Here is a 27,941-nt window from a genome sequence, read left to right as displayed (position 1 = left end):
CCACCCCCCACGACTTAGTCTCCCCGGCTGGCGCGCTCGGTTCCCGTCACTAGCACGCGCGGTGGCGGCGGCTGGAAGATGGCGGAGTCTGGCGGCGGTGGTGGTGCTGGTGGCGGCGGCTTCAGCGCGGGTCCGGGCCCCGAGCGCCCGAGCAGGTGAGACTCAGCCTGCAGGGTGTGCCTGCGCCTGCCCCTGGGGCCGGTGCGACCTATGGGGAGTCCTGGGGATCCTGAGGGGCTGAGGAGAGGCCTGAGCCGGCTCGAGGATCATTATGGGGGCTGCGGGCTTTAGGGTTCCATGGAGTACTAAGGGGACTGAGGGCTGTTCAGGGGGCCTCTGAACGCGAGCTGGGGACCCCAGCAACTCCAGGCTTCTGCATGCGGCACTAGGGGCCTGAGAGGGCATTGAGAGCTACAGCTGTCTATCTGAAGGGAAACACCAGGGCTTCTGACTGTGATGTAGTCATGGGGGAACTGATGATGCCAAGTGGTCTGGGAGTCAGGGAGGTCCTGAGCAGAGGCCTTAGACAGTTTTGAGGTTGTTGAGGCTGTCTTGGGGACTCTGAGAAGGGGACCCGAGGGCAGTTTGGAGAGACTGAGGCCTGGGGCTTTCTGGAGGGTGCTGAAGGACCCTAAGGTTTCTGAAAGTAGTCCTAAGAGCATGCTTAGGGGACTTGGGATGGGTGAGGACTGTGGAAGTTTGGGAGTAGGAGACTCAAGTGAACCTGAGGTTCTGAAAGAGGCCTAAGGGACCTGGGAGAAGCTGAGAGAGGAAGCTGAGGGGCCGTGGGGGTCCCAGGGGTCCTGAGGGGCTGGAGTGGGCCTTGGGGAGCCTGAGGGTGGTGAGAGTGCCCTGAGGGTCTTAAAAAACATGAGAAGTGTCCATCCTTGGTACTCCTTCCTCCAATCCCCATGGTATGTAAATCCCACACCTCCTGCCCCAGGCTATAGAACTTGAAACAAGGTCTTGCTCAGATCAAGGCAGAAGAATTTACTCCCTTTGGTCAGAGAGAGGCCAAGTCCTGAGACTGGTAGCTTGAACCTCAGAATTGGCACAGCAATTGAAGCTGTCTGTATGCATTTTTTTAGGTTCTCAGAGGGGAAGAAAACCTACTTTAGGATGCAAGATGTCCCTCCCTCTTTCCATTGCAAAAAGCCAGGGTGGTCCAGACCCTCTCTTCCCAGCCCCGCAGGACAACCTGATACCCTTGGCTGGCCAAGGAAAAAATTCAAGCTTTATCTCACTGGTGAGCTCATGGGAGCAAATAATTTCGGCCAACACGATAAATGATAAAGTGGTCAGTCCTTGTGTGCTTCAGAGTCAATCCTTGTTGTGGGGACCTGGGCTGAACTAGGCCAGAAAGGCCTGATGGTCCAGGCACACGAGTTGGGCTTGGAGGCCTTTAGTGGGGAGCAAGGAGAGGCCAGAGGATTTGGGAAGACATTCAGGGGGTAGATGGGCAGGACTTGGTGACCTGTAGGAGATGGCATGTAAAGGACAAACTAGAGGGGATAGCAAATCCTAGGACCCTGCCTGGGCCCTGAGTAGGGATAATCTGGGGCAAGTGTGAGGTATAATTAGTTACATGCTATACAATTCACTCATTTTAGCTGAACAGTTCATTGAGTTTTAATAAATTTATAGTTATACACCCACTAATACAACTGGGTTTTTAGAATGCATCCATCACTACAGTGAATTCTGTCAAGCCTGTTGCAGTCAACTACTCTCCCACTTCCAACCTCAGGCACACTCTGCTTTCACCTGCTACAGTTTTGTCTTTTTAGAAATTTTATATGAATGGAGTCATATAATATGTAGCTTCTTGTGTGTGGCTCCTTTCCCTTACGGAATTGGTGGGTTTTTTTTTTTTTTTTTTGGTCCTTTTATGGCTGCACCTTCGGCATATGGGGTCTAATCAGAGCTGTAGCTGCTGACCTACACCATAGCCACAGCAATGCCAGATCCAAGCTGTGTCTTAGACCTATACCACAGCTCACGGCAATGCCGGATCCTTAACACACTGAGCGAGGCCAAGGATTGAACCTGCATCCTCATGGATGCTAGTCAGATTTGTTTCCACTGAGCCACGATGGGAACTCCCTAACAGAATTTTTTTTTTGTCTTTTTGTCTTTTTAGTGCTGCACCCATGGCACATGGAGGTTCCCAGGCTAGGGGTCTAATAGGAGCTATAGCTGTTGGCCTATGCCACAGCCACAGCAACGCCAGATCCAAGCCACGTCTGTGACCCATACCACAGCTCATGGCCACGCTGGATCCTCGACCCGCTGAGTGAGGTCAGGGATCGAACCCACAACCTCATGGTTGCTAGTCAGATTTGTTTCCGCTGCGCCACGATGGGAACTCCGAGAATTTTTTTTTTCTTTTTAGGGCCTCACCTGTGCCATATGGAAGTTCCCAGTCTAGGGGTCCAGTTGGAATCTCAGCTGCCAGCCTACGCCATGGCCACAGCAACTCGGGATCCGAACCGCATCTGCAACCTACACCACTGCTCATGGCACCTAACAGAATATTTTTGAAGTTCATCTGTGTTGTCATAAGTATCAGAAGTTCATTCTTTTTTCACTGCTGCCTAGTATTCCATTGTATGGCCGGACACAATTTGTTTATCCATTTACTGGTTGATAGAAATTTGGGTAATTTCCATTTTGACGATTACAAATAAAGTTGCTGGAACATAGCGTGTATCGGTACTTCATTTCTCTTTATGGCTGCATAATATTCCATTGTGTAAACATATCATGTTTTGTTTATTCATTCACCAGCTGAAGGACATTTAGGTTGGTTCCATCTTTTGACTGTTTTGGATAATGCTGCTATAAATATGCGTGAACACTTTTTGGTCTGAACACCTGTGTTCAGTTCTTTAGGGTATATGCCAGGAGTGGAATTGCTGGGTCCTATGGCTGTTGTGTGTCCTTGAACATGCCACCCAGCACTATTTGATGTGTTTATCAGTGGAAATGCGTTGAGGGTAGAGAGCGTGTCTATCTTGTGCAGTCTTGTTCTTGTACTGACTGGAACACAGGCAGCCCAGAGGAAATAAGTGTTTAAGAAGTATAGCTGGGAGGGAGGGAGGAAAGGAAGGAGGGATAGATGAATGGAGTGTGGAAAAGCTCTCTAGGGCTTGCAGTCTGGCTGGTAGGAAGTCTCTTCTTGGCGATCAGGTCCATCCCTTGCCTTCTTGGGGAGATTTGTGGGGCTGCCAAGGACTGGGGGAGGCTGGCCCTGTCTGCAAGGCTGGTTTTCCAGGCTTCCAGGTGGTGTCTGCATCTGCCTTTTTGTCCCATGAAGGGTTTTGTCATTTGTCCAGGGGTGGAGGCAGTTCCTGTCTTCCCCTTGGCCCTTCCAGTGTCCCACAACTCAAAAAACTGTCCTTCGGAGGGACTGTGTCGTCCCCCCCCCCAGCATTATATAACTTGTTTGTTCCAGCTTCACTTTTCTGTAACCAAGGGGGAAAAAAAGAAATAGAAAAGCTTATTCTCCTTCCTTCCTATCTCGAGGGATCAACAAAAAACCCGTTGCCTAGTAGAGATGGTCGTTAATGACCAAGCCGAACCTCCGGGATGGACAGAGCGTGGCCGCCTTGGCCAGGGGCTTGCTAAAGGGAGGTGGGGTCCTAGCCGCAGGCTTGTTTGCACAAAAGATACTTGTTCTGCTGGAGGTGCCCTCCTAGCTCCGCCTCGGGCCCTCAATGGGCTTCAGGCTCCTAGAAAGAGAGGACATTTGTGGGGTGTTGCAGGGAGTAGGAACTTTCCCGGGAGTCACACCTACCCAGCTAAAATTCCAGCACTGTGAGGTACCCTTCTGGAGGAAACTTCTTACCAAGGAGGCTCTTCAGATGTTGGGCCTTTGACATCCTCTCTTCTCAGCCCATCTTTCCTAAAGATGTCTGGATGGGGCCCAGTCTCGCTGATTCATGCTGCTTCTGGGGGGCAAGGCAAGAGTATCCGTGTGAGGGCCACACTGGCCACAGGTGTTTCCCTGGGAAGTTGTGGCTGGAACACAGTGTGAGCAGGTTTGGCACAATTCAGTTGAGGGGTCCGCTCCTGAGTTTGGTGGCCTTTGCTTGTTTATTTATCTTTTTAATCTATTTATTTATTTTGACTGTGCCTGTGGCATGCAGAAGGTCCCTGGCCAGGGATCGAACCTGTGCAACAGCAATGACCCAAGCCACTGTAATGACAAAGTTGGATCCTTAACCTGCTGTGCCACCAGGGAACTCCAACCTTTGCTTATTTAAACTTTCTTTTGTTTTTGTTTTTTGGCTGCGCTTACCGCATATGAAAGTTCCTGGGCCAGGAATCAAACCTGTGCCACGGCAGTGATCTGAACCACTACAGTGACAGTGCAAGAGCCATAAGCCCTTATGCCACAGGAGAACTTCTGTTTGAACTTAAGAACTGGATGTGCCTTAGATTGTTTCCACTAATCCCCAAGGCTCTGGAAGAGTCCAGCCCCCTACGCGAAAGACCGAGGGGGTGATTTGGCCTTCTTGTTGTTTTTTTTGTCTTTTTGCCATTTCTTGGGCCGCTCCCACGGCATATGGAGGTTCCCAGGATAGGGGTCTAATCGGAGCTGTAGCCACCGGCCTACGCCAGAGCCACAGCAACACGGGATCCAAGCCGCATCTGTGACCTACACCACAGCTCACAGCAACGCCAGATCGTTAACCCACTGAGCAAGGGCAGGGACCGAACCCGCAACCTCATGGTTCCTAGTCGGATTCGTTAACTACTGCGCCACGACGGGAACTCCTTTGTTTTTTTTGTTGTTGTTTTCTGTTTTTGATTTGGCCTTCTAAGAAGGTTCTTGTTCCTTTGGCCTCATCTTCTTTTCAGTTGAAAGGGAGAGACAGGAGTTTTACACTTCAGAAATAGGGACTCAGCTCCTCCTTGGGAATTCCTGGAGATCTGGCAGCATCAGGCACCTCATCAGACCACATATGTTTGTGGTCCCTCATGCTTGTTGCATTCATTGGGCATGTCTGCAACTCTCATGTGTTAGAGTCCTCATTTGGAAAGTGGGACCCCAGGCCCACTAGACAGGGTAGCTGGGAAGAAGGGAGCTAGGGTGAGGGTGGGCTCAGAGGACACCCAGCATGTTGCACACGTGTGTGTTAGTGTGGCAGTGGCAGCGTTGCCCTGTGGTCCTGATGCTGTTAGCTTTCTGTCTGCTGTGCCCATGTGGGTGGAGGAGGGATCATCGAGTATTTGGCAGGTCTTACTGATGAGTCAGTGTGGCAGGTGAGGAAGAGAAAGTTGGTGTCTTAATCTGTTTGGGCTGCCATAACAGAATACCATAGATTGGGTGGCTTATTAACAACAGAAATTTAGTTCTTGAAGTTTTGGAGGCTAAGAAGTTCAAGATCAAGGTGCCCACAGATTTAGTGTCTGGAGAGGCCACTTCCTGGTTCATAGACACAGTCTCCTTGCTGTGTCCTCACATAGTAGAAGGGTCTAGGGAGCTCTCTGGGGTATCTTTCTCTCTCTCTCTCTCTCTCTCTTTTTGTCTTTTAAGGGCCACACCCATGGCATCTGGAAGTTCCCAGGCTAGGGGTCAAATCAGCTGCAGCTGCCAGCCTACACCACAGCCACAGCAACTCAGAATCTGAGCCATGTCTGCAGTCTATACCACAGTTCATGGCAACACCAGTTTCCTAACCCACTGAGTGAAGTCAGGGATTGAACCCACGTCCTCACAGATACTGGTTGGGTTTTTACCGCTGAGCTACAACAAGAACTCCTGGGGGTCTCTTTAATAGGGCACCAATCCCATTTTGGAGGGCCACATCCTGAAGACCTAATCACCTCCCAAAGGCCTGACCTTTTAACACCATCACATGAGGGAAAAGGTCTCAACATATATGAATTTTGGGGGAACACACCTGTTCAGTCTATGGTAGTCAGCCTGAGCAGTTGGGAGAACAGTAGTATCATTACCTGGTGGCCATGAGAGGGACATTGGGAGAATAGAACATGCCAAGCTACTTCTGCAGTTTCAAGAGGGCAGATGCCACTATGTGAGCCTGGTACTGGGGAACAGAGTGTCGAGAACATGCTGGTGGGTCTTGGCAGAGGATTGAGGAGGAGGGGGAAAAGTTGAGTTTGGGGTGAGCTGGAGGGAGCACTTGTCTAGAGGTGCTTGGGAACCAGGCCACGCAGCTCATCTCCTCCTCGGAAAGTGAGGCACCCCTTTTCTCACCTGCTTACTGGCAGGGTCCCTTGATTTCATAATGTGGAATTGCTGTGAAAACTGCCTGCCTCACTGAATTGTGCAGCCTGATTGTCTCACAGCTGGACCTCTTCCATCCAGTAGCTGCAACCACCCTGGGGATGGCATTCTTGTCGGCCATAGTTATAGGGTAGAAAGGTTTTTTTTTTTTCTTTTTGTCTTTTTTAGGGCCACTCCCGCGGCATATGGAGGTTCCCAGGCCCGGGGTCTAATTGGAGCTGTAGTCTCTGGCCTACGCCAGAGCCACAGCAACGTGGGATCTGAGCCGCGTTTGCGACCTACACCACAGCTCACAGCAACGCCGGGTCCTTAACCCACTGAGCAAGGCCAGGGGTTGAACCTACAACCTCATGGTTCCTAGTCGGATTTGTTAACCACTGAGCCATGACGGGAACTCCAGGGTAGAAAGGTTTTATTAGCCTCTGCTATCATTGCCGCATCTCTAGGGAGTGGACACAATATGTCATCCCACTTTCCTTAACTGGTTATTTTTTTATGGCTGATCCTCATGGGAGGACTCAGCAAGACCGGGTCAGATGTTTGCACCAGCACAACCTCCCTACTTTTTTTTTTTCTTTTTCTTTTTTGCCTTGCTCTTGGCATGTGGAAGTTTCCAGGCCAGGGATCAAACCCTCACCACAGCAGCGACCCAAGCCACTGCAGTGACCATGCTGATCCTTAACTCACTATGCCACAAGGGAAGTCCTCTCCTCCTCCCCCTTAAAAAGTGGGGCTTCTTGGGAGTTCCCATCATGGCTCGGCAGTAACGAATCTGACTAATATCCATGAGGATGTGGGTTAAGGATCCGGCATTGCTGTGAGCCGTGGTGTAGGTCACAGATGCAGCTCAGATCTGGTGTTGCTGTGGCTGTGGTGTAGGCTGGCAGCTGCAGCTCTGATTCCACCCCTAGCCTAGGAACCTCCATATGCCATGGATGCAGCCCTAAAAAATAAATAAATAAATAAAAGTGGGGCTTCTCTGCACTCTTGCCCTTTGGTCTTAAGGAATGTTTCAGACTTGAGGTTGACGTCCCTAGAGAAGGAGGAGGAAAGAGGGTGACTTCCTGACATCCAGCTCCTTTCTCTTGTGATGGGACTCATTTGACACCTTTCTTTTCTCCTGGTGACTGTTGATTGTTGCATGCCACCGGCGTGTCTGCCATTGCACTTGCTATTGGCCATGTGAGGCCTCCGGACAGATGGGCCCTGCCTGTGTGGGGTGCCTTCATGTCAGCATATGAAACACTTGAGCTGTCATTTCCCCACGGTTGCCATAAATGATCCTGAGGCTGAGTTGGAAATTCTTGCCTTCTCCGGAAGTTTCTGAGAGCCTCCTTAGAAATGAAGTTGAGCAGAGTGTGAAGGTTGGTGCCATGAACTTGGGGGAAGGGGGTCTTGGGAGGTGGGCTATTTTCTGGGTACAGGAAAGTAGCATGTGCAGGTTCTGAAGGGGGAGGAACCTGACTTTTTAGGGGCCCGGAGGGCAGAGAGGAGCTAGAGGGGTGTAAGGGGAGAGGGGGAGACTAAGGGCTGGTGCAGGGTTTGGGTGAGGGGGCACATTTCAGATTGTATTTTGGAAGAATCCCTCTGGCAGGAGATGAGGGGGCCTGGGTCAAGGTGTGGCTGTGGAGATGGTGAGACAGCCATAGGTTTGGGGAAGACTCAAAGTTGAACTTGTGCGACGTTGCTGACCCATGGCAGCAGCCAGGTGGGAGTCACCAGGTCTTAGGCTTCTGCCGTGGACCAAAGAGTGAGTGCTGGGAGAGGACCCACCAGGCAGGAGGATGAGGTCCCACTTGGCTTGAGAGGCTCTGCTGCCTGAGAGCATCTGCTGGAGACGGGGAGCAGAGGTGGACATCTGGACTGGAGGGCTCAAGGTCCCCCCCTCTTCTGGAAAGTCCCGGTGCCTCTCCTTGCTTGAGGACCCCTGATCTTCCAAGGACCAGAACCTGGTACTTCCAGGTTAGAGTCCCGCCTCGCCACTTGGAGCTTCTCCTTGAGAGCACTTACCATGCACATACCTGTTTGCTATCTCTTCCTCTAATCTGTTGGCATATCGTGTTGCTTCCATTTTTGAGCTGCATTCTGGTCGGGCCCCTTCTTCCGCCGCTGCCTCCTCATCCCAGCTCTGAGCCGCCACTGGCTCTTACCCTCTTGGCTGTCGTCCCCCACTCCAGCCTAAGGAGGCCTCCCAAGGCAGGTGGTGGCCTGTGCCGCTCCCTTGCCTGACACCTGCCAGGGGCTTCCTTACTCTCAGAACAAAATCTACTTCTCCATAGAAGTTCCCCTGTGGTGCAGCAGGTTAAGGATTCAGTGTTGCCACAGCTGTGGTGTGGGTTCGATCCCTGACCTGGGAACTTCCACATGCCGTGAGTGCAACCAAAAAAAAGAAAATTTACGTCTCCACGTGATTCCCTCAGTCCCCATGGTGAGGAGGTGCCCATCTACCAGGCCCATGTGCTTCCACAGCCCACCAGTCTCCAGCGGCACGCTGGGGCCCTTTCCGAGCCTTTGACTCAGCTCTCTCTTTGCTGGAGTGACCTGTCCCAGAGCTTTGCACAACTCCAGTGTTGCCTCCTTGGGGCTTGGCCACTCTGCACCAGGGCCCTGCTGCCTGCCCCTCTTTGTCCTTTGCCTTGTGCTCCTGTACATTTTTTCTTTTTTTGGCTGCCCTGCGGCATACGGAGTTCCCAGGTCAGGGATCAGATCTGAGCTAAAGTTTCAACCTATGCTGCGGCTGTAGCAACGCTGGATCCTTTAACCCACTGTGCTGGGCTGGGGTTTGAGTCTGCGTCCTTGTGCTGTAGAGACGCTGCCGATCCCATTGAGCCACAGTGGGAACTCCACATTCTGTGTTCTTAAGGACCCGTATCCCCTAGAATATGTATTCCCTGAGGGCAGGGCTTCACCGTGGAAGCTCTGATACAATCTAGCAGCTATTCCACATACAGCCTGGGATGGGTTTGTAAGAGGAGCTGGCCTGACCGGGGGGTGGGGGTGGGGGCTTCTGGAACAGTCCTCCGTGGCTGGCAGAGCAGGGGTCACCCTCCTCCTGATTTTAGTTAATGACAGGGCCCGGGTTGAGAAACAGAAACTCACAGGCATGTTGTCAGTGAATCAGCCCTATCAGAGAGAAGCCAGTGAGCCGTACCCTTTTGCATGTGCTTCGTTTCGTTCCGGACAGGATCTTAGCTCCATGTCGAAGACGGGAAGCAGCCAGCCGCTCTCTCTGTCCAGCTGCCTGTAGAGGGAAGTGGGGGCTGGGGCCTGTTGGGTCCCCACCACGGTCCACCGGCCCTCCTCCTGTGGTAGCCGCTCTGCAGCTGTGCAGACGGGCTCTTAACACTTGTTCACCCCGAGTCTCCGGTCCCTGCCTCCTCCCTCCGCCCCTTTCCCCCCAATTCCCTCCAGAGAGGGCTGCTCAGGATTCACAAAACTTGTTCCCCCTGCCTCTGAGAGCTGTCGGCTAGCATTCCTCTGCAGAGGGTTTTGGGGCGCATCCAGCGTGATTTCAGACCCCTCGCTGAGAAGCCCAGCGGCTGATCCCTTCCCGTGGACCACCTCGCCGCACACTGAAAATATTGTGATTCGGAGGAAGTAACCGGCACCTTTGGGGAATCGCAGACCTTTCCTGTGAGGGAAGCAGCTTCCGGAATTGAAGACGCTCAGCCTGGAGGAAGTCTTGAGGGGTGGACCTTTGGGCTTTTAAAGGCCTCAAGGGGGGGTCACCCGAGGATCGAGGATAAGGCCGAAGCCGCTTTTCTGACGCCACAACTGTGAAATTCCACCGGGGTCAAAGACAGGATTCGAGTGGGGAGCGGGCTGGGCTGGGCTGGGCTGGATATCCGGAGAGCTCTCCTCTCAAAGGGATGTTAGAATTTGAAGCAGCCGCAGCCGGGGAAAGCAGCAGTGGGGAGATGTGATCACCCAGAGTCTTCTGTGATCCTATTGAGAATGGAGCATTCTCCAGAGCCTCCAGAGGCGGGGTTTGGGGGTGTGTGTGACAAAATGCCAGTGAAGCAACAGTCATGGAGGGCAGCCCCACTGCAGCCTCCACTTGGAGAACTTCCAGGACTGTAGTTAAAGGCATAACCATGTGCTCGCCTCGGTGAAGTCTGGTCCATCCCAGGAGGGCTTCACTTTCTCTCTTTTCTCCACTCCTCTGTCATGTGAGGGGGAACAGCAGCTCGTGGTTCCATAAGGCAGGGAGGCTGGGAACACACAAGTGTTTATGCTCCACTTGCAGAAACTCTGGGTGGTGTTTGCTGTGCCTTGGCTGGTGGCATTGGGCTGCCCTGCAACTCCAGCCTTAGGCATGCTTCCAGCATTTTAGCATTTAGAGTTGCTGGACTTTCACAGTAGGGGGCATGTGTAGCTTGCTGACCTTTCACAGGGAGGCAGTGGCTGCCTCGATAAAGGCAGGCGGTGTGCAGGCTGAGTCTGGTCACCAACCATTCGCCCACAGATCAACCAGCAAGCCTTCCTCACCCCCCTTTCCGGGGAAGGAAGCCCATGTGCACTGCAGGGAGGGGGCGGGGGCTGGAGAAGTGTTAACCCCACAGTGGTTTTAACACTGGAGTGGTGAGGGGTCAGAAGGAGTTGGCCCTTCAGCGTGGGGAACACATGAGCAGAGTGGTGAGGCCAGACATCCTAGAGAGGAGCCTGCCAAGGGCTTCCTGGTTGAGCCCAGTCAAAGGATATCATACCCCGTCCCAGGACTTGGACCAGGGGGCCACGTGGAGCGGGTAACAGAGCAGGTACCAGCAGCAAGCAGAGGTAGGAGTCAGGCCCCGGCCACTGCTGCCACCTTGCAGCCATCCACCTGCCACCTCACTCCTCCATCCACCTCTTCATCCATCCAACCATGCTTCTATCTATCCCTCTATCCCTCTGTCCGTTCATCCATCCATCTACCCAATCACCCATTGTCCATCCATGCATCTATCATCCACCCACCCAGCCCCTCAGTCATCCAGCCATCTAATGCACAAGCGTGACTCAGTTCTGAGCACGTGCCGGGCGCAGTGCCAGGTGCTGGAGCACAGCAGGAGACAGAGCCCACCCTGCCCTGCCTGGTGAGACTCCCATTTCAGCCTCAACAAAACAGGCCAGAAACAATCAGATGGTTTACCAGATGGAGCGATGGGCAGGAAGACAAACGGAGCTGAATTGGGGGTCCGAGATGTGTGGAGGCCTGGTGGGGCTCTCCCACTGTGACCTGGACCTCCCTTATAATGGGATAGTCCACATCCTTGCCCTGACTGCCACTAAGAAGCCATGTCCTGCCTTACATGCTCTCTGGCTCCTTGTCCACCTCCTGGCTTGGCCTTCCTGGTGAGTGGTCTCAGCTCTCCCCGCCTGTCTGCTTCATGGAGGTGATTGGGGGCCCATCTGTCTGGGGCTATGGAGAGGCCAGGTCCGGCCTCTAATGGGCTGTGTGACCTCGAGTAGGTCACTGAACTTCTCAGTGCCTAATGTTCCCATCTGTAAGATGGTGACAATGGTGGTGTACCCCTCTCCAGGCTGCCTACTGAGAGGTGAGCTGGGAGCCAGACCTGCACTGCCTCAGCCTCTAGCCCTGCATGGAGTGAGTGCTCTCTTGCTGGGACCAGGAGGGGTGAGGGTACCCTGGAGGCGAGAGCTTGCTGATGGTGAGAGAAAGGAGGTCTGGGTGGCCCCTTTCCTTCTTCCCAGCCTTGAGAAATTGCCAGAGCTGGGCAGGTCTGGGATTGGGGGCGTGCTGCCTACAAGGCCCTCTGGTCCATCAGCAGTGGCCAGACCCCAACGCATCCTAGGCTCCTGGGAGCATCAGTCAGAGGCTAGGGTGAGGGCATAGAGCTCGGCAGGAGGTCACGGCTGGGCTTTGAGCACACTGGGCTCACCGTGGCCTCTGAGGAGCAAGACTGTGGAGTGATGGGGTTTGATGTCATCCTTGATTTCCCCTGGTAGGAGGGAGGGCCATGTCTGTGGAGTTCTCGGCTGTAACCCAGTGAGTCTTGGGTGTGTGTGTGTGTGGATCGTATGTGGTTTGTCCCTGTCACAGAAGGGTGGGATGGCAGAGCTAGCAGGGCTTGGCTTGAGTGGAACCGGCACTGAGTGAGGCTGTCCGGCACCAGGCTGTTTGCGTGCAGGCTCTCAGATGGGTTTTGGGGAGGGCTCGCTAGGGTCTCATTGTGATTTGCTTCCCTTGCCTCTCTGTATCCTTGGGAGGATTCATGATTGTTCTTTTTTTTTTTTTTTTTTTTTTTTGTCTTTTCTAGGGCTGCTCCCGTGGCATATGGAGGTTCCCAGGCTAGGGGTCCAATCGGTCAGAGCTGTAGCCGGCCTATGCCAGAGCCACAGCAACTCAGGATCTGAGCCGTGTCTGCGACCTACACCACAGCTCACGGCAGTGCCAGATCCTCAACCCACTGAGCAAGGCCAGGGATTGAACCCGCAACCTTGTGGTTCTTAGTCGGATTCGTTAACCACTATGCCACCATGAGATCTCCCATGATGGTTCTTTTGAGGTGTGCGAAGCTTCTAGAATCTGTCTGCCCGCTCTGCCACCCTCTCAACGTTTGGCCTCCTTGGCTGTCATGTGGGGGCTCTCAGGAGTTACCAGTTCCAGGGCTGGCTGATTGAACAGTTCCCTCCTGCTGGTACTCCCCAGCGTCCCCTCTGTTCCATCACCCCGTCACCACCCTGCAGGCACAGACAGGCAAGAGCCAAGGACATACAGGTTGGGGAGGATGGCCCTGCATGGTGATGCCATGAAAATGAGGTGGGCAAGTGTGGCCTGCTGCTCCTTTGTGAGGCTCAGGGAGAGGGTCTCTGTGGGTGACGGGCTCCCAGGGTGGGCTCACAGTGGGCCCTGGTTGTGTTCTTGGTCCCCTGGCTCTTGGAGGAGGCAGGGCAAGTGGGAAGGAGTGGATGAGGCTCCGCCCCTGCCTGGCGGCCTGGCCTCCCATGGGGTACACAGACCCACCTTGGCGGAAGGCATCCTGTTTTAAATTATCACAGAGGATGTAGGAGAATAACCAGGATGATGACCAGGAGGGAGAAGTAAACAATTTATTTTTTTTGTCTTTTTGCTATTTCTTTGGGCCGCTCCCGCGGCATACGGAGGTACACAGGCTAGGGGTCGAATCGGAGCTGTAGCCACCGGCCTACGCCAGAGCCACAGCAATGCGGGATCCGAGCCGCATCTGCAACCTACACCACAGCTCACAGCAACGCCGGATCGTTAACCCACTGAGCAAGGGCAGGGACCGAACCCGCAACCTCATGGTTCCTAGTTGGATTCGTTAACCACTGCGCCACAACAGGAACTCCAGAAGTAAACAATTTAACTACTGGTGCTGTGGAGAGAGCGCAGGCTCGGGGGCACCTGGGATCTGGAGTGTTGGTCATTTTCTCCTCTCTCTCTCTTTTAACCCCCTCCCCATCTCTGTCTTCCACTCTGGGGTTTGGCATCCTGGCTTCATCTGCTCCTGGGTTTCGCACTTGTCCACCCGGATCCCTGCTCTTTTGTCTGCTCCCCTGAGAACCCAGGGGACAGCAGGCAGAACTGAAGGAGCTGCCCCTCATCATGGGGCTGCGGCTGCCCAGGGGGGGGTGAGGAGGGCGGAGCTGGCCTCGGGTGAGTGGTCCCTGGAGAGAGCTTGCTGACGTGAGCGTGGGGGCCGCTGGCCAGCCTGAGTGTTTGAGGGCTGCTGTGAGGTGCCAAAACATGGTGACTCCATCCTTTGGGCTGGGAGCACAGTACCCAGAGCTGTGAAATATTGTGGTAACCACAGCAACAGTGGCTTGGGGTGTCTGCCTTTGTGGGACATGTGGGGGCCCTGGCTCAGATGCACCTTTTATCCATGGAGCTGCATGCCCAGAAGTCAGAGCGGTGGCCTTGGCAGAGTCAGCAGCCTGCAATAGAGCAGGAAGGGGGAGCTGTTGCTGGAGCTGCCTGCAGCTGTGGGGGGTGGGGGTGGGTGAGTGCTGGGCCTCAGTCCTTCCGTCTTGAAGGGGACACCTGCCGCACTGACCTCTTGTGCTGGCCAGGGGTTCCTGAAATTCTGTGTGAAAGGCTGTGCTCAGCATGTGCTCTGTCAGTGGGCCTGCTTTGTGAAGGCTCAGAGGTGGGCAGGAGGGGGAAGCCAGAGATGTTTCTACTGTGTCTGGACAGGAGGTGAGGGGTGGTGGTGTGTGAAGTAGGACAGAGAGGGGACCAGCGGGCAGCCAGCTCTCCATCTGCAGCTAGAAAGCCCAAGCCCCATCCCCCCAACCCCTCTCCCTCTCTCTGGGTCTCTCTCTGAGTCTCTGTCCTCCCTTCTTGGGTCTCTGTCGCTGCCTCCACCCCCTTCTCTGAGTCTCTGTCTCTGGATCTCTGACCCCTCTCTCTAGGTCTCTGTCCCACTCCTCTGTCTCTAGTTGTCGCTCCACTTCTCTCTGGGTCTCTGTTCCTCTCTCTCTCTAGGTCCCCGTCTCCTCCTCTCTCTGGACCCCTATTTCCCCCTGCCCCCCGTGTCTTTTTGGGTCTCTATCCCCGTCTCTGGGTCTCTGTCCCCCTTTGTCCCTCAAAGTATAGTGTCTTCCCCAGTGATGCACCCAGGACCCTGAGCGGAGTGGCCTGGAGCTCCCTGGTACTGCGTCGGCCGGGGTGTGAGCCAACCAGCTGTGCTGCACTGCTGTGCTCCATCGAGCCACATGGACAATAAAACCAAAATTGGCTTTGAAAGTGGAAGTGCTCTCCGTTTTGAGGGGAAGTGAGGGAATTTGCATGTCAGAACAGTATGTTAAAGGGGCAATACCGTCAGACTCTGTTCTGGCCTGAGTTTTGGGCTCCATGTGGGGGTGGGAAAGGCTTTTACAAAACCCCAAAGAAATGTTTCCATGAAATTCTTTCTTGTTCTTGCCTCCCCCCACCACCGCCCCTCCGCTTTTTTTGGACATTCCAATGAAAGGAACTTTCCGGGGCTTCGGATCTCTCCTGTAGGCTTGGGAAAGCAACCATGGAGACCAGGGCCAGCAGCCGGGCGTGGGCAGGAGGAGGGAGCACCCACCCTGCCAAGTGCTGCTCCCAAGGCAGCCCTGACCTCCACCTCCCCTCCACCGGGGGCCCTGTCACTGTAGGTGTGGCTCTGCACTTCCTGTGGCCATCCCTCTAAGCCATCCTGCCTTGGGCTTGGGTTCCCTCAAAGCAGGCCCTGAGGCAAGGACTCTAGCCCCTGGTGTACTTGGGGGGGGTGAACCCATGAAGGACTGGTGGGGGCAGGGAAGGAGCCCCTGCAGGGGGCACCCACAAGGATCTGGCGACAGTGTGGGTGTTAGACTCTGCTGGCTGGGGCTCCCGGAGACTGTGGGGGTCCTGCTGCAGGTGGTCCACTGGCCGGCGTTTATCACACCCTGTCCCACTGGCTTTCAGCCCCTGTGCGGGGACATCCTGAGGGAGGCAGGAGCTGTATCCCCATGTCTAGCACAGCCCTGCATATGGTTGATGGTGCCCAGTGACAGTGTCAGGGAGACACAGTGGGGGGGTTGGGGATCAGGACAGCAGCAGGGCGCATCCTCAGAGGCCAGATCCAGGCTGAGGGTGCAGCCAGGGCAGCCTCCAGAGACACCCTGACCCGGCTGCTGACGCATTGGCTCCGATGACTCAGTGTGGGTGACCGTGGCTCCAGTGGCCGTCTGGAGACTCGGACCAGCTCAAGGGCTGCCGCTGCCGCCCTCCTGGGGACCTGTGGCCCCACCACGTTGGCCGCCCCCTGTCTGAGACAGCCTGAGTAATGGGTCCTTCCCTTAGTCATCGATCCCAGGCCCCAGCCCTCCCTCCTCCTCCTGCCCACCTCCGCCCAGCCAAGCTTGCTTCTCTGTCCAGGCTGGGGACTCCGGCCCCTACTGGCTTCCTCCCTCCCTCCCTGAGTTCCCCAGTGGCTGTGAGATGTGTTTGGGGAGTAGTGGTGGGGGCTTCAGAGACAGTGGTCCCGTTTGTGAGATGGGAGGGAGAAAAGATCCTTGTGGGGTGCTGTGATCCTTGCTGGGGACACGAGGAGGAGCACCTGGGGCAGGATGAGGTGTTGCCAGGAAGGGGCCATTTCTTATCCACTTGATGCAACTTGGGCTCTACACCCTGTAAGCAGCAATGCCATGGGATTGGTAGGGGTTTCTGGACTGGGGTGTCCTGACTCCTGCATAGGAGTGTTTTAACATGCAGAGTGTGCTTGACCTCCATACTCACTCAACAGCAGCCCTCCGTACCCCCTTAAAGGGTGTTTAGCTTGTTTCTCATCTTTAGCCCCCAGGAATGGTTTTTGGTAAATATCCTCACACATGCGAGGATATCTCTTAACTTGTACATGTGAGTTTATCTCAGATAAATTCCAGAAGTAGACTTGCTAGGTTGAGGATGTGAGCCTTTAGAATTTTGCTAGGTTTGCCAAACTGCTTTCCTGGGTGTTGTCCTGCTTCACACACTAGGAGCAGAGTGCTGCCAGATGGCCTGATGACTCTGCCCACCTGAGGGGTGAAGCTTTCCTTTGGCAGGCGCACTTCACTTATTGTCTGTGAGGCTAACTCTTAGGTCTCTCCTGCCAGCTGTGCTTCCTTTCCTATGAACTGGCAGCCCACATCCGTTGTGTCTCTTTCTGTGACATTGCTGGCTTTGTGTTGATTCCTTGATGCTCTTTATATGTGAAGGACCACAGTTAATATATGTCCAGGGCTCAAGAAGCCCCAAGATGAAGTTGCCTCTGGTGTGAGATCTTTCTTCTAGTGAAAACTTGCATAGGCATGCCAGTTCCCAGGGCTCAGAGGAAGCACAGGAAATCCTCCCACCTTGTCTCAGGAATGTGGAGGAACTTCTAAAGAAACAAACAAAAAAACAAACAAATGAAACCAGCTTAAAAGCAAAATGACAAAGACTGGGGCAGGGGTATGTGTACAAAATCCATGAGGCGAGGTATCTATGGAGAGGCCAGCCAGGCTCACTTGGCACCTGTCATGGGCTGGCACTCTGTGGGTGGTTCCAAGCTTCAAATTCCCAAGCATTTGGTCCCATTCAAAGGCATGCAGACAGCTTGTGAGGAGGTGCCGGGATATACCCCCCTGTTCGACCTTGCCAGACCAAAGTGATGGGGGCAGTAGGTGGTCTGGGGTCTCTCATTTCTCAGAAGGCAATGGGAGCTGGGGAGACTTGTGGCAGCCCTGTGACATCTGTGCTCCTCCCTGCCCCCTTTGAGAGCTGAGAAAACAAAGACCTCAGGGACCACACCTGAGTCACACAGATGGTAGATGGTAGGGCAGGGGTCAGAATCCTGCCCCCTGATCCTCACACCAGGTGCCGGAGCCTGGAGTGGTGAGGGCTGTGGTGCAGGCGTTCCGGAATGGATCTCACCAAAACATGTCTTCCAGGATTTGAGTCCTCGCCCACTCTTCCAGACACTCCGCTCAGAGCCAGGCTCCAGGTCTGGATCCCTCTAGGGGATCTGGGTGATGCAAGTGGCACACTGGTGCTGTATGCAAGTCACCTCCTCGCACCTCGCAGTCGCTGCTGTGTTGCATCTGCATCTGCGGAGAGCAGCATTGCCACCCCTAGATCAACTCTGACCCGCCGCCAAGTCTGCATCTGCCACTGTATCTTAACCTGGTGCCTGATTTGAGACACATCTGGCGTAGGAGGGAGGCTCTGGGAGATCACACCATCTGTCCCTGACTCCCATGCCACTGTGCTCCACAGAGAAGGTGGAGAGCTTGGCCCCAGGCAGGAGGGGCCCTTCGATAGGAAGGGAGGTGGCTTCACACAGGGACAGGGTCAGCTTCCCAGGGCAAACCCTTTGTGGAAGATGGGCCTTAGGGCCAACATCCAGGATGCAGCCCAACCGCCTGCTCCGAGGGAGAGGTGGATGCCACTGTCTAACCTCACGGTGGCAGAGCTGGGAGGAGAAACAGAGAAATCCCCAATTTCTGGCCTCTGCACTTCTCTCCTCGCAGCTCCTGTCCCCTCCCCTGGGGGACACTCATAGCTTTGATGTGATGCTGACTCTGGGTGATTTGACTGCCTTGGGTCCCCACTTCCCACACCTGGTGAGGGCAGGCCTACTCTGTCTCATTCATGCTGTATCCTCCCACCCATGGGAGAGGGATGAGGGGCTGACAAAATCTGTGAGGAGAGCAAGGAGTGGGGAACAGATCTGAGCACCTCAGGGGTCCTTGGAGGCTCATATGGGGCGTGGCTTTGGCTCAGGTCATTCTGAGGCCTGACACGGGGTGCCCACGAGAGGACACAGACCCTGTCCTTAGTGATGTCCTGGCAGGGCCTGAATGGCTGAGGGCAACCCTGGCCAGAGGATGGGTGCAGTTTGAGGTTCCTTGAGTCTTGTGAACCAATGACATCCTCTTTGTGGTCTTCAGAACGTAGGTCCATTGGGGATCTTGGGAAACTGAGAGAGCGGAGATTCAGGTCCCAGCCGTGGCCCAGGCAGGAAGGATAGGCTGGATGCCACAGCGCTGGCTGCTTCATGCTGGAGGGGTGGGGCGTGTGAGGTGGGCATCCCCTCCACTGGTGCGGAGGGGCAACTGGGCCAAGCTAGACACTTGGGCCCCTTTCCATCCCTCCCCCCACATTCTGCACACCACACCTCCCCAATAAGCCCAGGATCTGGCTGCCAGTGCCACTGGCACCCCAGCGTCACTGGCACCCCAGCGTCACCACCCCAGATAACCACGGTTATCTGGGTTCTGAATCACTTGTTCCCATCTCCCAGGGATGGGAAGGTTTTCCACTAAGCACAGGTGGTGTCTCCCCCATTGGGTCTTCCCCATGGAGTTCCCCTCATGCAATGTCCCTTGTCACACCTGCCATATCTTCATACATTGATGCCCCTGAGTGCCTTGCAGGCCCGTGGTCAGCACCTGGAGTCCTGCAGCCCCTCTGCCCATTGGTTGGTTTGCCCCCTTCCCCAGGGCTCTCCAGAAGGGCCACTGAGGTGGGCAGCCTGTGTGAATTGGGGACCTCCCATCAGTAGCAACTGTGTCCTTTGTTATCGGTATCAGCTTTTTTTTTTTTTTTTTTTTTTTTTTTTTTTTTAACCCCTGGTAGGGTTTGGGAAGCTGGCGGGCAGGGGGAGCTGAGGAGCCTTTCCCTTCGGGCTTTCTTGAAAGACCACTATCCACATTCCTGGCCCTCATTTGTGGGCAGGCGTCAGTCTCAGGAGTGGGAAAGCAAGATTCAGAGAGCCAGAGGCCCTGGGGAGAGAGAGCAGAGTGCTTGGAAGGATGGCCTTGGCTGCGGGGTGGGGTGGTGGTGGCGTGGGCTGGGAGAGTCCTGCAAAGGTTGTTGACCCCAGGAAGACTGATGGGCATTGTCCCCTCCTGTTGTATTTGGAGGATAAAATGGAATGTATATTAGGGCCTCCTAAATTGTTTATTTATTGGTGCATTTCTACAAAAGTTTTCCAAGGTGAAATAGCAAAGGGGACAGGGGGATGAGGCGACGGGGAGTGAGTGGGGGCTGAACCACCAAGGGGACCTCTTATCCTCTGAGGCCCTGGAGGTCATAGCAGGGTTCTCTGCAGGACCTGAGGCTCAGATGGCTCAGATGTCCTTGAGTTTTGTTTTTTGAAGTGAAATTCGCATAACATAAAATCCACCATTTAAAAATATACAATTTAGTGGGCATTTAGTGCTTTTACAGGGTTGTGCAACCATCATCTCTATCTAATTCCAGAACATTGTCATCACTCCAATGGGAATGCTGAAACCAAAGGCAGTCGCTCCCCACCCCCAACCCCCAGTCCCTGACAACCACTAATCTGCTTTCCATCTCTATGGATTTGCCTGTTCTGGACATTTCACATAAATGGAATCCTGCAACACTCGGCCTTTTGTGTATGGCTTCTTTCACTCAGCCTGATGTCTTCAAGGTTCTTCCTCACTGTAGCTTGAATCAGCTTCATTCCTTTTTTATGACTGAGTAATATTCCATTGTATGCATACACCACGTTTTGTTTATCCATTCACCCAATGGTGGGCATTTGGATTGGTTCCACCCCTCTCCTTCTCAAAATTTTATTTTTATTCAAAGTCACCCTTTGACTTGTGAATCCCCATTTCGAGGTTCAGGAATCTGCTTTACTTGTCCCGTCCCCTCAGCGTGCTGCCCCTACAGGCAAATCTGTCTTCTTAGGGCAGTGATTCTTGGTTTTATGCTCTCCTCACATTGGCCTCAGGGTGACAGGAAGATCTCATGCAACCTGCTGTTTTCTGGGATTGGGTTCACATCATCCTGTGTCCTCTTGAGGCTATGGACAAGCTGTTCAGCATGTCCCTGTTCCTGAAAGTTAGGCCCAACAGGTGATTCTCCCTTGACTCGGTGACCACCAAGCACAACCAGAGGCAAATTTTTCTGAAAATGGCCAGGCTGACTTTATAGCTCTGTGGCCACCCTCTGCTGGGCTACGGAGCATGAGAGACATGCTCAGCCAGTGTTAGTGGCTGGGCCTTGAGGCTGGCATCTCCTGGAGGTGGTGCTCTCTCCCCCACAGTGAAGAGCTGGCCTGTGGCACTGCCATCCTCAGGCTTAGTGCTGCCCGGGAGCCTGCAGCTTTTGAGTTCTTCCCTCAGGCCAGTGCGGGAGCTCAGTGCTGACACAGACTCCCACCTTGCCCCCTGCAAGGACTTTACCCATGGAGGTGGCTTGCTGGGGCACAGGAGACTGTGAGTTGACACAGAGAGTCCTGTACCTCAAAATGAGCACTTGGTAGGCACAGGTCATTTTAGAATGAAAGATAATGAAATAAAACTTGGGGGAGTTCCCATCGTGGCTCAGTGGTTAATGAACCTGACCAGTATCCATGGGGATGCAGTTTTGATTCCTGGCCTTGCTCAATGGGTTAAGGATCCTGGGTTAAGGATCTGGCGTTGCCTGAGCCATGGTGTAGACACAGCTTGGATCCCATGTTGCTGTGGCTGTGGTGTAGGCTGGCAGCTGTAGCTTCTATTTGATCCCTAGTCTGGGAATCTCCATATACCTTTGGGTGCAGCCCTAAAAAGACAAAAGACAAAAAACAAAACAAAACAAAACAAAAAACTTGAAAAAGGAGAAGACTAGAAGTAATCCAGGGATTCATAGATGGGTGAACAGAAAAAGGAATTGCGGTATATCCACATGAGGGAGTATTACTCAACCCATCAAAAGGGAAAGAAGCTCTGACATGCTACAATGTGGATGAAACTTGAAGACCTCAAGCTGAGTAAAAGGCCAGACACAAAAGGCTTCGTGTTGTATGATCCCATCTATGTGAAATGCCCGAAACAGGCAAAGACTTAGTGACAGGAAACATGTTAGTGGTTGCCGGGAGCTGGGGGAGGGGGATAGGAAAGTGACCGTTAATGGGTACAGTGTTAGAATGTCTGGAATTAGACAGAAGTGATAGTTGCACACATTATGAGTGGATTTGATGCCACCGAATTGTACATTTTATTTATTTTTAAATTAAAAATTTTTTTGACTGCACCCCCAGCATGTGGAAGATCCCAGGCCAGGGATTGAACCTGCGCCACAGCAGTGACCTAGGCTGCTATAGTGACAACACCAGATCCTTAACCCTCTGTGCTATAAGAGAACTCCAACATTCATTTTTTTTTTTTTTTTTTTTTGTCTTTTTGTTGTTGTTGTTGTTGTTGTTGCTATTTCTTGGGCCGCTCCCGCGGCATATGGAGGTTCCCAGGCTAGGGGTTGAATCGGAGCTGTGGCCACCGGCCTACGCCAGAGCCACAGCAACGCGGGATCCGAGCCGCGTCTGCAACCTACACCACAGCTCACAGCAACGCCGGATCGTTAACCCACTGAGCAAGGGTAGGGACCGAACCCGCAACCTCATGGTTCCTAGTTGGATTCGTTAACCACTGCGCCACGACGGGAACTCCACAACATTCATCATTTTAAATTGTGCAATTCAGGAGTTCCTTTGTGGCTCAGCAGGTTAAGATCCGGTGCTGTCACTACAGCAGCCTGGGTCACTGTTGTGGTGCGGGTTTCATCTCTGGCCTAGGAACTTCCGCATGCTGTAGGCAGGGCCAAAATAAATAAATGAATAAAATGATAAATGTTATAGTCTGTGAATCTCACCTCAGTTAAACACAAATAAAGGACATTGAGCCTCTGCAGCTCCTGCATGAAACCCCGCCCACTTCACAGGTGGCAAATGGAGGCTGGGGAGGCCCAGGCAGTGGGCAGGTGGCAGACACAACTGAGACCCAGGTGGTGTTTTCACTTCTCTTGGTCTGGTTCTGGTTTCGTCTCTGCCTGGAACAGCTGCAGAGCCCTGCATGGCCTTCCCAGGGACCCATGGCCTTCCCGGGGTCCCTGGGTGGAAACCAGGCGGCCTTGAGGCCTCTGAGCTGCCTCCCCACCTCTGCTCTCCCACAGCATGGCTGACAAGAACGGGGCCCTCAAGTGCACCTTCTCGGCCCCCGGCCACAGCACCAGCCTCCTGCAGGGCCTTGCCGCCCTCCGTGCCCAGGGCCAGCTCCTGGACGTTGTGCTTACCATCAACCAGGAGACCTTCCATGCTCACAAGGTGGTCCTGGCCGCCTGCAGTGACTACTTCAGGTGAGTGTGGGCCTTGGGGGCAGGGTGGAGAGTGCCTGCCTTTCTAAGAGGGAAGATCTCAGGGCTGGGTGTCCAGCCAGGACCAGTTCTGTGGGATAGTGGCCAGAGTTGGCGCATCTTTGGGTATAGAGAGGAGCCAAATGTCCAGTGAGCCTGCCGGTTTTTCCAGGTTTGAAACTTATTCGGGCCTTAGGAGGACAAGCAGAAATGCCTGGGGGACAGAGGTAGGTGCCTGCCTAGCAGCTTCTGCCCTCTGGAGGTGACAGTGCTCCATCAGGTTTTCACTCTAAGTCTATTTGATGCCTGCATGTGCCAGGCACTGTTCTAAATTGTTTTAAATTGTGCAATTCAGGAGTTCTCTTGTGGCTTAGCAGGTTAAGATGCGGTGTTGTCCCAGGGATTTATCAGGGGTAAAACAGGCACAAGCCCTGCCCTCATGGCCCCTGTGCTCAGGCTAAGGGACAGGAAAGACACCCAGTCTGCAGCCCTTGTGTACGCGAGGGTCTGTCGAAGGCCCCACCTGCTGAGTGTATGGGTCTGTCGGCCCAAAGGCCCGTTCCTTAAAGCTCCTTCTCTGTGCCCAGCTGGGCAGGGGAGTGAGGGCCCCAGCGAGCAGGGCTAGGGGTAATTCTCCCCAGCTGGGGGCTGTCACCCTCATTCCCTTAGTGACTGGCTGACAAGCTTCCTCCTGCCATCAGAGCGAGCTGCGGTGCTGCCCCTGGGGGTGGTTCCTCAGCCCCGCTTTGCTGGGGTGGCCCAGGTGTTCCTGCTTGCCAATTCACAGAGCCCCAGCCCAGGTGGGCTGTCTGTTCCTGGCAGCTGGGGTGCCTTGCCCATGTGCCCCCTGGCTGTCCGCCCCACGGGCTCAGAGAGGCCGTTCTGGGGAGCTGAAGCAGCCAAGCCATCTGGGGCGCTGCTTCTATTTTTATTCTGGATTTGGGGACGGGCGGGCCGGCCCAGCCAGAAATGCCCTTTAAAGGCTCCTCTGCGCTGGCACTGCAGTCGGAGAAGCCTTAAAAGGCAACGCTCCCTCCCGTCACCGTGATTGCTTCTGCCTTCAATGGGCTGACGGGACTCATGGGGACAAGAAGGAGCAGGGTCCGGGGGCTGGTGGAGCCGTGCTGCAGAGGGTTGGGCGGCTGTTAGTTGGTGGCCCCACAGACCTGATCTGGTGCCTGAGCTGGGCCAATTGGGTGTGCGACTAGGGGGTGGGCATCTATCAGGCGGTGTCAGGAAGCTCTCTCCCCTCAGACGGCTGTCATAGACGTGTGCTGGAGGTAGTTACGGTAATGATAAAATGCCAGATGGCCCATGGAAGGAGCCTGTCACAACACCATCTTCTAGAACCTGCTGTGAACTCTGAGCAGGCACTGGGGTCCCTGCCCTATTGCCCGAGGGAGGCCCTCAAAGGCTGTGGAGGGCTGTGACCCAGGGCTTGCATTTTTCTCACCAGTGGTTACATTAGCACTGCTTCTCAGAGTATAACAGCATGGCTCACGGAGCTGGGGTCACTTGCTGCTGGGAGGCCTCACGATGGGCTGGTGCTCCTTTGGGCCATTCTCAGGGGCTTCCCTGACCACCTAGGCCTAGGTGGCAGGGACGCTAGCACAGTCCCCTGATGAGCACTCTGACCTGGGGATCCTCACCCCTTCCCAATCTGTGTGACAGTGACCAAGACCCAGGCTGGGGAAGGTGGAGCCACCTGCCCAGGTGAGTGTCTGGTGACAGGTTGGGCTCTGAACCACTGTGCATAGTGCCCTCAGAGTCCCTGCCTTGTCTTCTGACCTTGCGGGTATAGTCTTCCAGGGCTGGAGATGGGGCTGGAGACCTGTCCCCAAAGCTGAAGCCAAAGTTTGGTCTCCTCTTGCACAGTTGCACCTGCCCTAAAGCGAGCAGCCCCTGGTCCCTGCCCTCTGAGCCAGCCAGACCTCAGCCTCACACACCTCCAGGTGAGGTTGGATAGAGCCCCATGCGGAGTGCAGAGTGGGGAGGTGTAGGAAGATGCATAGCTAGCAGTAGATGAAAATATTTCTTTTCCTTTCGGCGTGTTTTTAATGAGCATCCAGCCTGCTTTCCCCTGGCCGGCCATGTCCTGCTTGCGGTGTCCCAGGGACCACAATGTCCCTTGGCTGCCCAGAGCCCACATGCTGTGTTTATGACCTTCAGGGCCATGTTCACGGGCGGCATGAGAGAAGCGAGCCAGGACGTTATTGAGCTGAAAGGCGTGTCGGCCCGCGGTCTGCGGCACATCATCGACTTTGCCTATAGTGCGGAGGTGACACTGGACCTGGACTGCGTGCAGGACGTGTTGGGCGCGGCCGTGTTCCTGCAGATGCTGCCCGTGGTGGAGCTGTGTGAGGAGTTCCTCAAGGCTGCCATGAGCGTGGAGACCTGCCTCAACATCGGCCACATGGCCACCACCTTCAGCCTGGCCTCACTCAAGGAATCGGTGGACGCCTTCACCTTCCGGCACTTCCTACAGATTGCTGAGGAGGAGGACTTCCTGCACTTGCCACTGGAGCGCCTGGTCTTCTTCCTGCAGAGCAACCGGCTGCAGAGCTGCGCCGAGATAGACCTCTTCCGCGCGGCTGTCCGCTGGCTGCAGCACGACCCTGCCCGACGGCAGCGCGCCAGCCACGTGCTCTGCCACATCCGCTTCCCGCTTATGCGGTCCTCAGACCTGGTGGACAGTGTGCAGACGCTGGACATCATGGTGGAGGACGTGCTGTGCCGCCAGTACCTGCTGGAGGCCTTCAACTACCAGGTGCTCCCCTTTCGGCAGCACGAGATGCAGTCACCCCGCACAGCCGTGCGCTCAGACGTGCCCTCGCTGGTTGCCTTCGGCGGCACGCCCTACACTGACAGCGACCGCTCTGTCAGCAGCAAAGTGTACCAGCTGCCCGAGCCGGGCGCCCGCCACTTCCGCGAGCTAACGGAGATGGAGGTGGGCTGCAGCCACACATGCGTGGCCGTGCTGGACAACTTCGTGTATGTGGCTGGGGGCCAGCACCTGCAGTACCGCAGTGGCGAGGGCGCTGTGGATGCCTGCTACCGCTATGACCCCCACCTCAACCGCTGGCTGCGCCTGCAGGCCATGCAGGAGAGTCGAATCCAGTTCCAGCTAAACGTGCTGTGTGGCATGGTGTATGCCACTGGTGGCCGCAACCGGGCCGGCAGCCTGGCCTCCGTGGAGAGGTACTGCCCGCGGCGCAACGAGTGGGGCTATGCCTGCTCGCTGAAGCGCCGCACTTGGGGCCATGCGGGCGCCTCGGCGGGGGGCCGCCTCTACATCTCAGGTGGCTATGGCATCTCAGTGGAGGACAAGAAGGCACTGCACTGCTATGACCCTGAGGCCGACCAGTGGGAATTCAAGGCGCCCATGAGTGAGCCCCGTGTGCTCCATGCCATGGTGGGTGCTGGCGGCCGCATCTATGCCCTCGGAGGCCGCATGGACCACGTTGACCGCTGCTTCGATGTGCTGGCCGTGGAGTACTATGTGCCCGAGACGGACCAGTGGACCAGCGTGAGCCCCATGCGGGCCGGCCAGTCGGAGGCTGGCTGCTGCCTGCTGGACAGGAAGATCTACATTGTTGGGGGCTACAACTGGCGTCTCAACAATGTGACAGGCATCGTCCAGGTGTACAACACTGAGACTGATGAATGGGAGCGTGATCTGCACTTCCCGGAGTCCTTCGCCGGCATCGCCTGTGCCCCCGTCCTGCTGCCCCGGGCTGGGACCAGGAGGTAGCTCCCGGGACCCCAGGTTCCTGGCCTGGCTGCATGCTGTTTCTGTGCGGGGTACGGTGGGCGCATGTCTGAGCAGAGAACTGTGACCCTTTGCCCCACCTCCCTGGGGCTGGCCTTGGGGCCTGCTGTGTTGATAAGGCCCCTTCCCTGTCCCTCCTTCCTTCTGGAAGCAGATCCTGGCTCCACGGCCTCAGGAGGAGCCTGCCAGCAACAAGGCTGATGTCTTGCAGCAGCAAACTCACACCCAAGGTGGTTTCCTCACCCGCTCCCTGTTCTTGCTGGCTGGCGGGAATTGGGGTCTCCTTAGGGTGTCATTGTGTAGCTTTGTCCTGCTTCTCTCCCCACCTTCTGCCTGTGGTGGGGGAGCGTCTGAGACGTTCAGATGCCAACTGCCAAATTGTTAGTGGTTGATCCCCAAATTCGCCCCTTCCATCCCCATGTGTTGCATGCATCTTTTAAAAAACAAATGCAACCCAAACCTCTGTAACATATGGAGCTTCCAGAGTAGCAGAGGTGGCTGGGGAGTGCCTGACTTGGGGTTGACCAGAAGGCTACAGCTCCACGTCCCCAATAAGCCGAAGCTGCTGGCCGGGCGGGAGGAGCTGACACTCATCTCCATTTCTGGCCTGGATCCTGGCACCTACAGGGTGTTCATTCCTCTGCTTTCAGGAGGGAAAAAACACAACCAGCTACCAGAGGTGGTCCTTACAGGTGTCAGGCCTTCCATTTGGCCTTGGGTGATGCGTGGGCCTTAAAAAGAACTGGGCCGAGACTCCTTATCCCTGTCCCTGACCCATGATTGCAGGGGTATACCTGATTCAGAATCTCACAGTGTGTCTGCATTCCACAGGCCGATCCCATGATTTTTATTTCTCTCCCCTTTTCCAGCCCTCTGCTCCCCACTTGCTGTGTGTTCAGGTTGACATGCTGGGCCTGTGCCCACCCAGTGTGGGAAGTCAGGCTAGCCAGGAGGCCTCTCCCTTCAAGGGCTTTGCAGCATCTTCAGCCGCATTTGTTTTGGTGTCTAAACCTCAAAACCTTTTTTTTTTTTTAAGAGGGTAACACTGCTGTCTTATAAACGAGATTTGTACCCTTGGGGCAACTTAAAGTGTCTCTTCTGCTGCTAATGGACGATTGATGTTGTGTCTCTATTACCCACTCACCATGTAAAGAATTAACCTCATACCTTAGCAGACGTCTCCTAGTATTTTCCTTTCATTTAATTAAAATGTTATGGTAAAAAGATGGAGTGGGCTCAGAGCGGAGCTTGTGGGCTTGATGGTTCGCAGATTCCTCATGTCCTTGTGTGTTTGGGGGCTCCTCGCTCCCTCGCCCTTCTGAATTGGAGAGGAGCTG

The 27,941-nt window shown here is 54.8% G+C and overlaps 1 protein-coding gene across 2 annotated transcripts; it reads left to right on the top strand.

The window, feature by feature from the left end:
- KLHL26 (kelch like family member 26) lies at window positions 1-27,831 on the top strand. 2 transcript variants are annotated; one of them, XM_003123523.5, is made up of 3 exons: window positions 1-155; window positions 22,656-22,838; window positions 25,005-27,831. In XM_003123523.5, the coding sequence occupies exons 1-3, from the start codon at window positions 79-81 to the stop codon at window positions 26,584-26,586; spliced, it is 1,842 nt and encodes a 613-aa protein (XP_003123571.1). In that variant the 5' UTR covers window positions 1-78; the 3' UTR covers window positions 26,587-27,831. The 2 variants fall into 2 exon arrangements, with proteins under 2 accessions (XP_003123571.1, XP_020939133.1); XM_021083474.1 differs by lacking the exon at window positions 22,656-22,838 and having other exon boundaries at window positions 30-155.

The sequence above is a fragment of the Sus scrofa genome, chromosome 2, assembly GCF_000003025.6.
Source record: "Sus scrofa isolate TJ Tabasco breed Duroc chromosome 2, Sscrofa11.1, whole genome shotgun sequence".
Taxonomy (NCBI): domain Eukaryota; kingdom Metazoa; phylum Chordata; class Mammalia; order Artiodactyla; family Suidae; genus Sus; species Sus scrofa.
The sequence above is the reverse complement of the archived record's forward strand: the minus strand, read 5'-3'. Positions and strand labels throughout refer to the sequence as shown.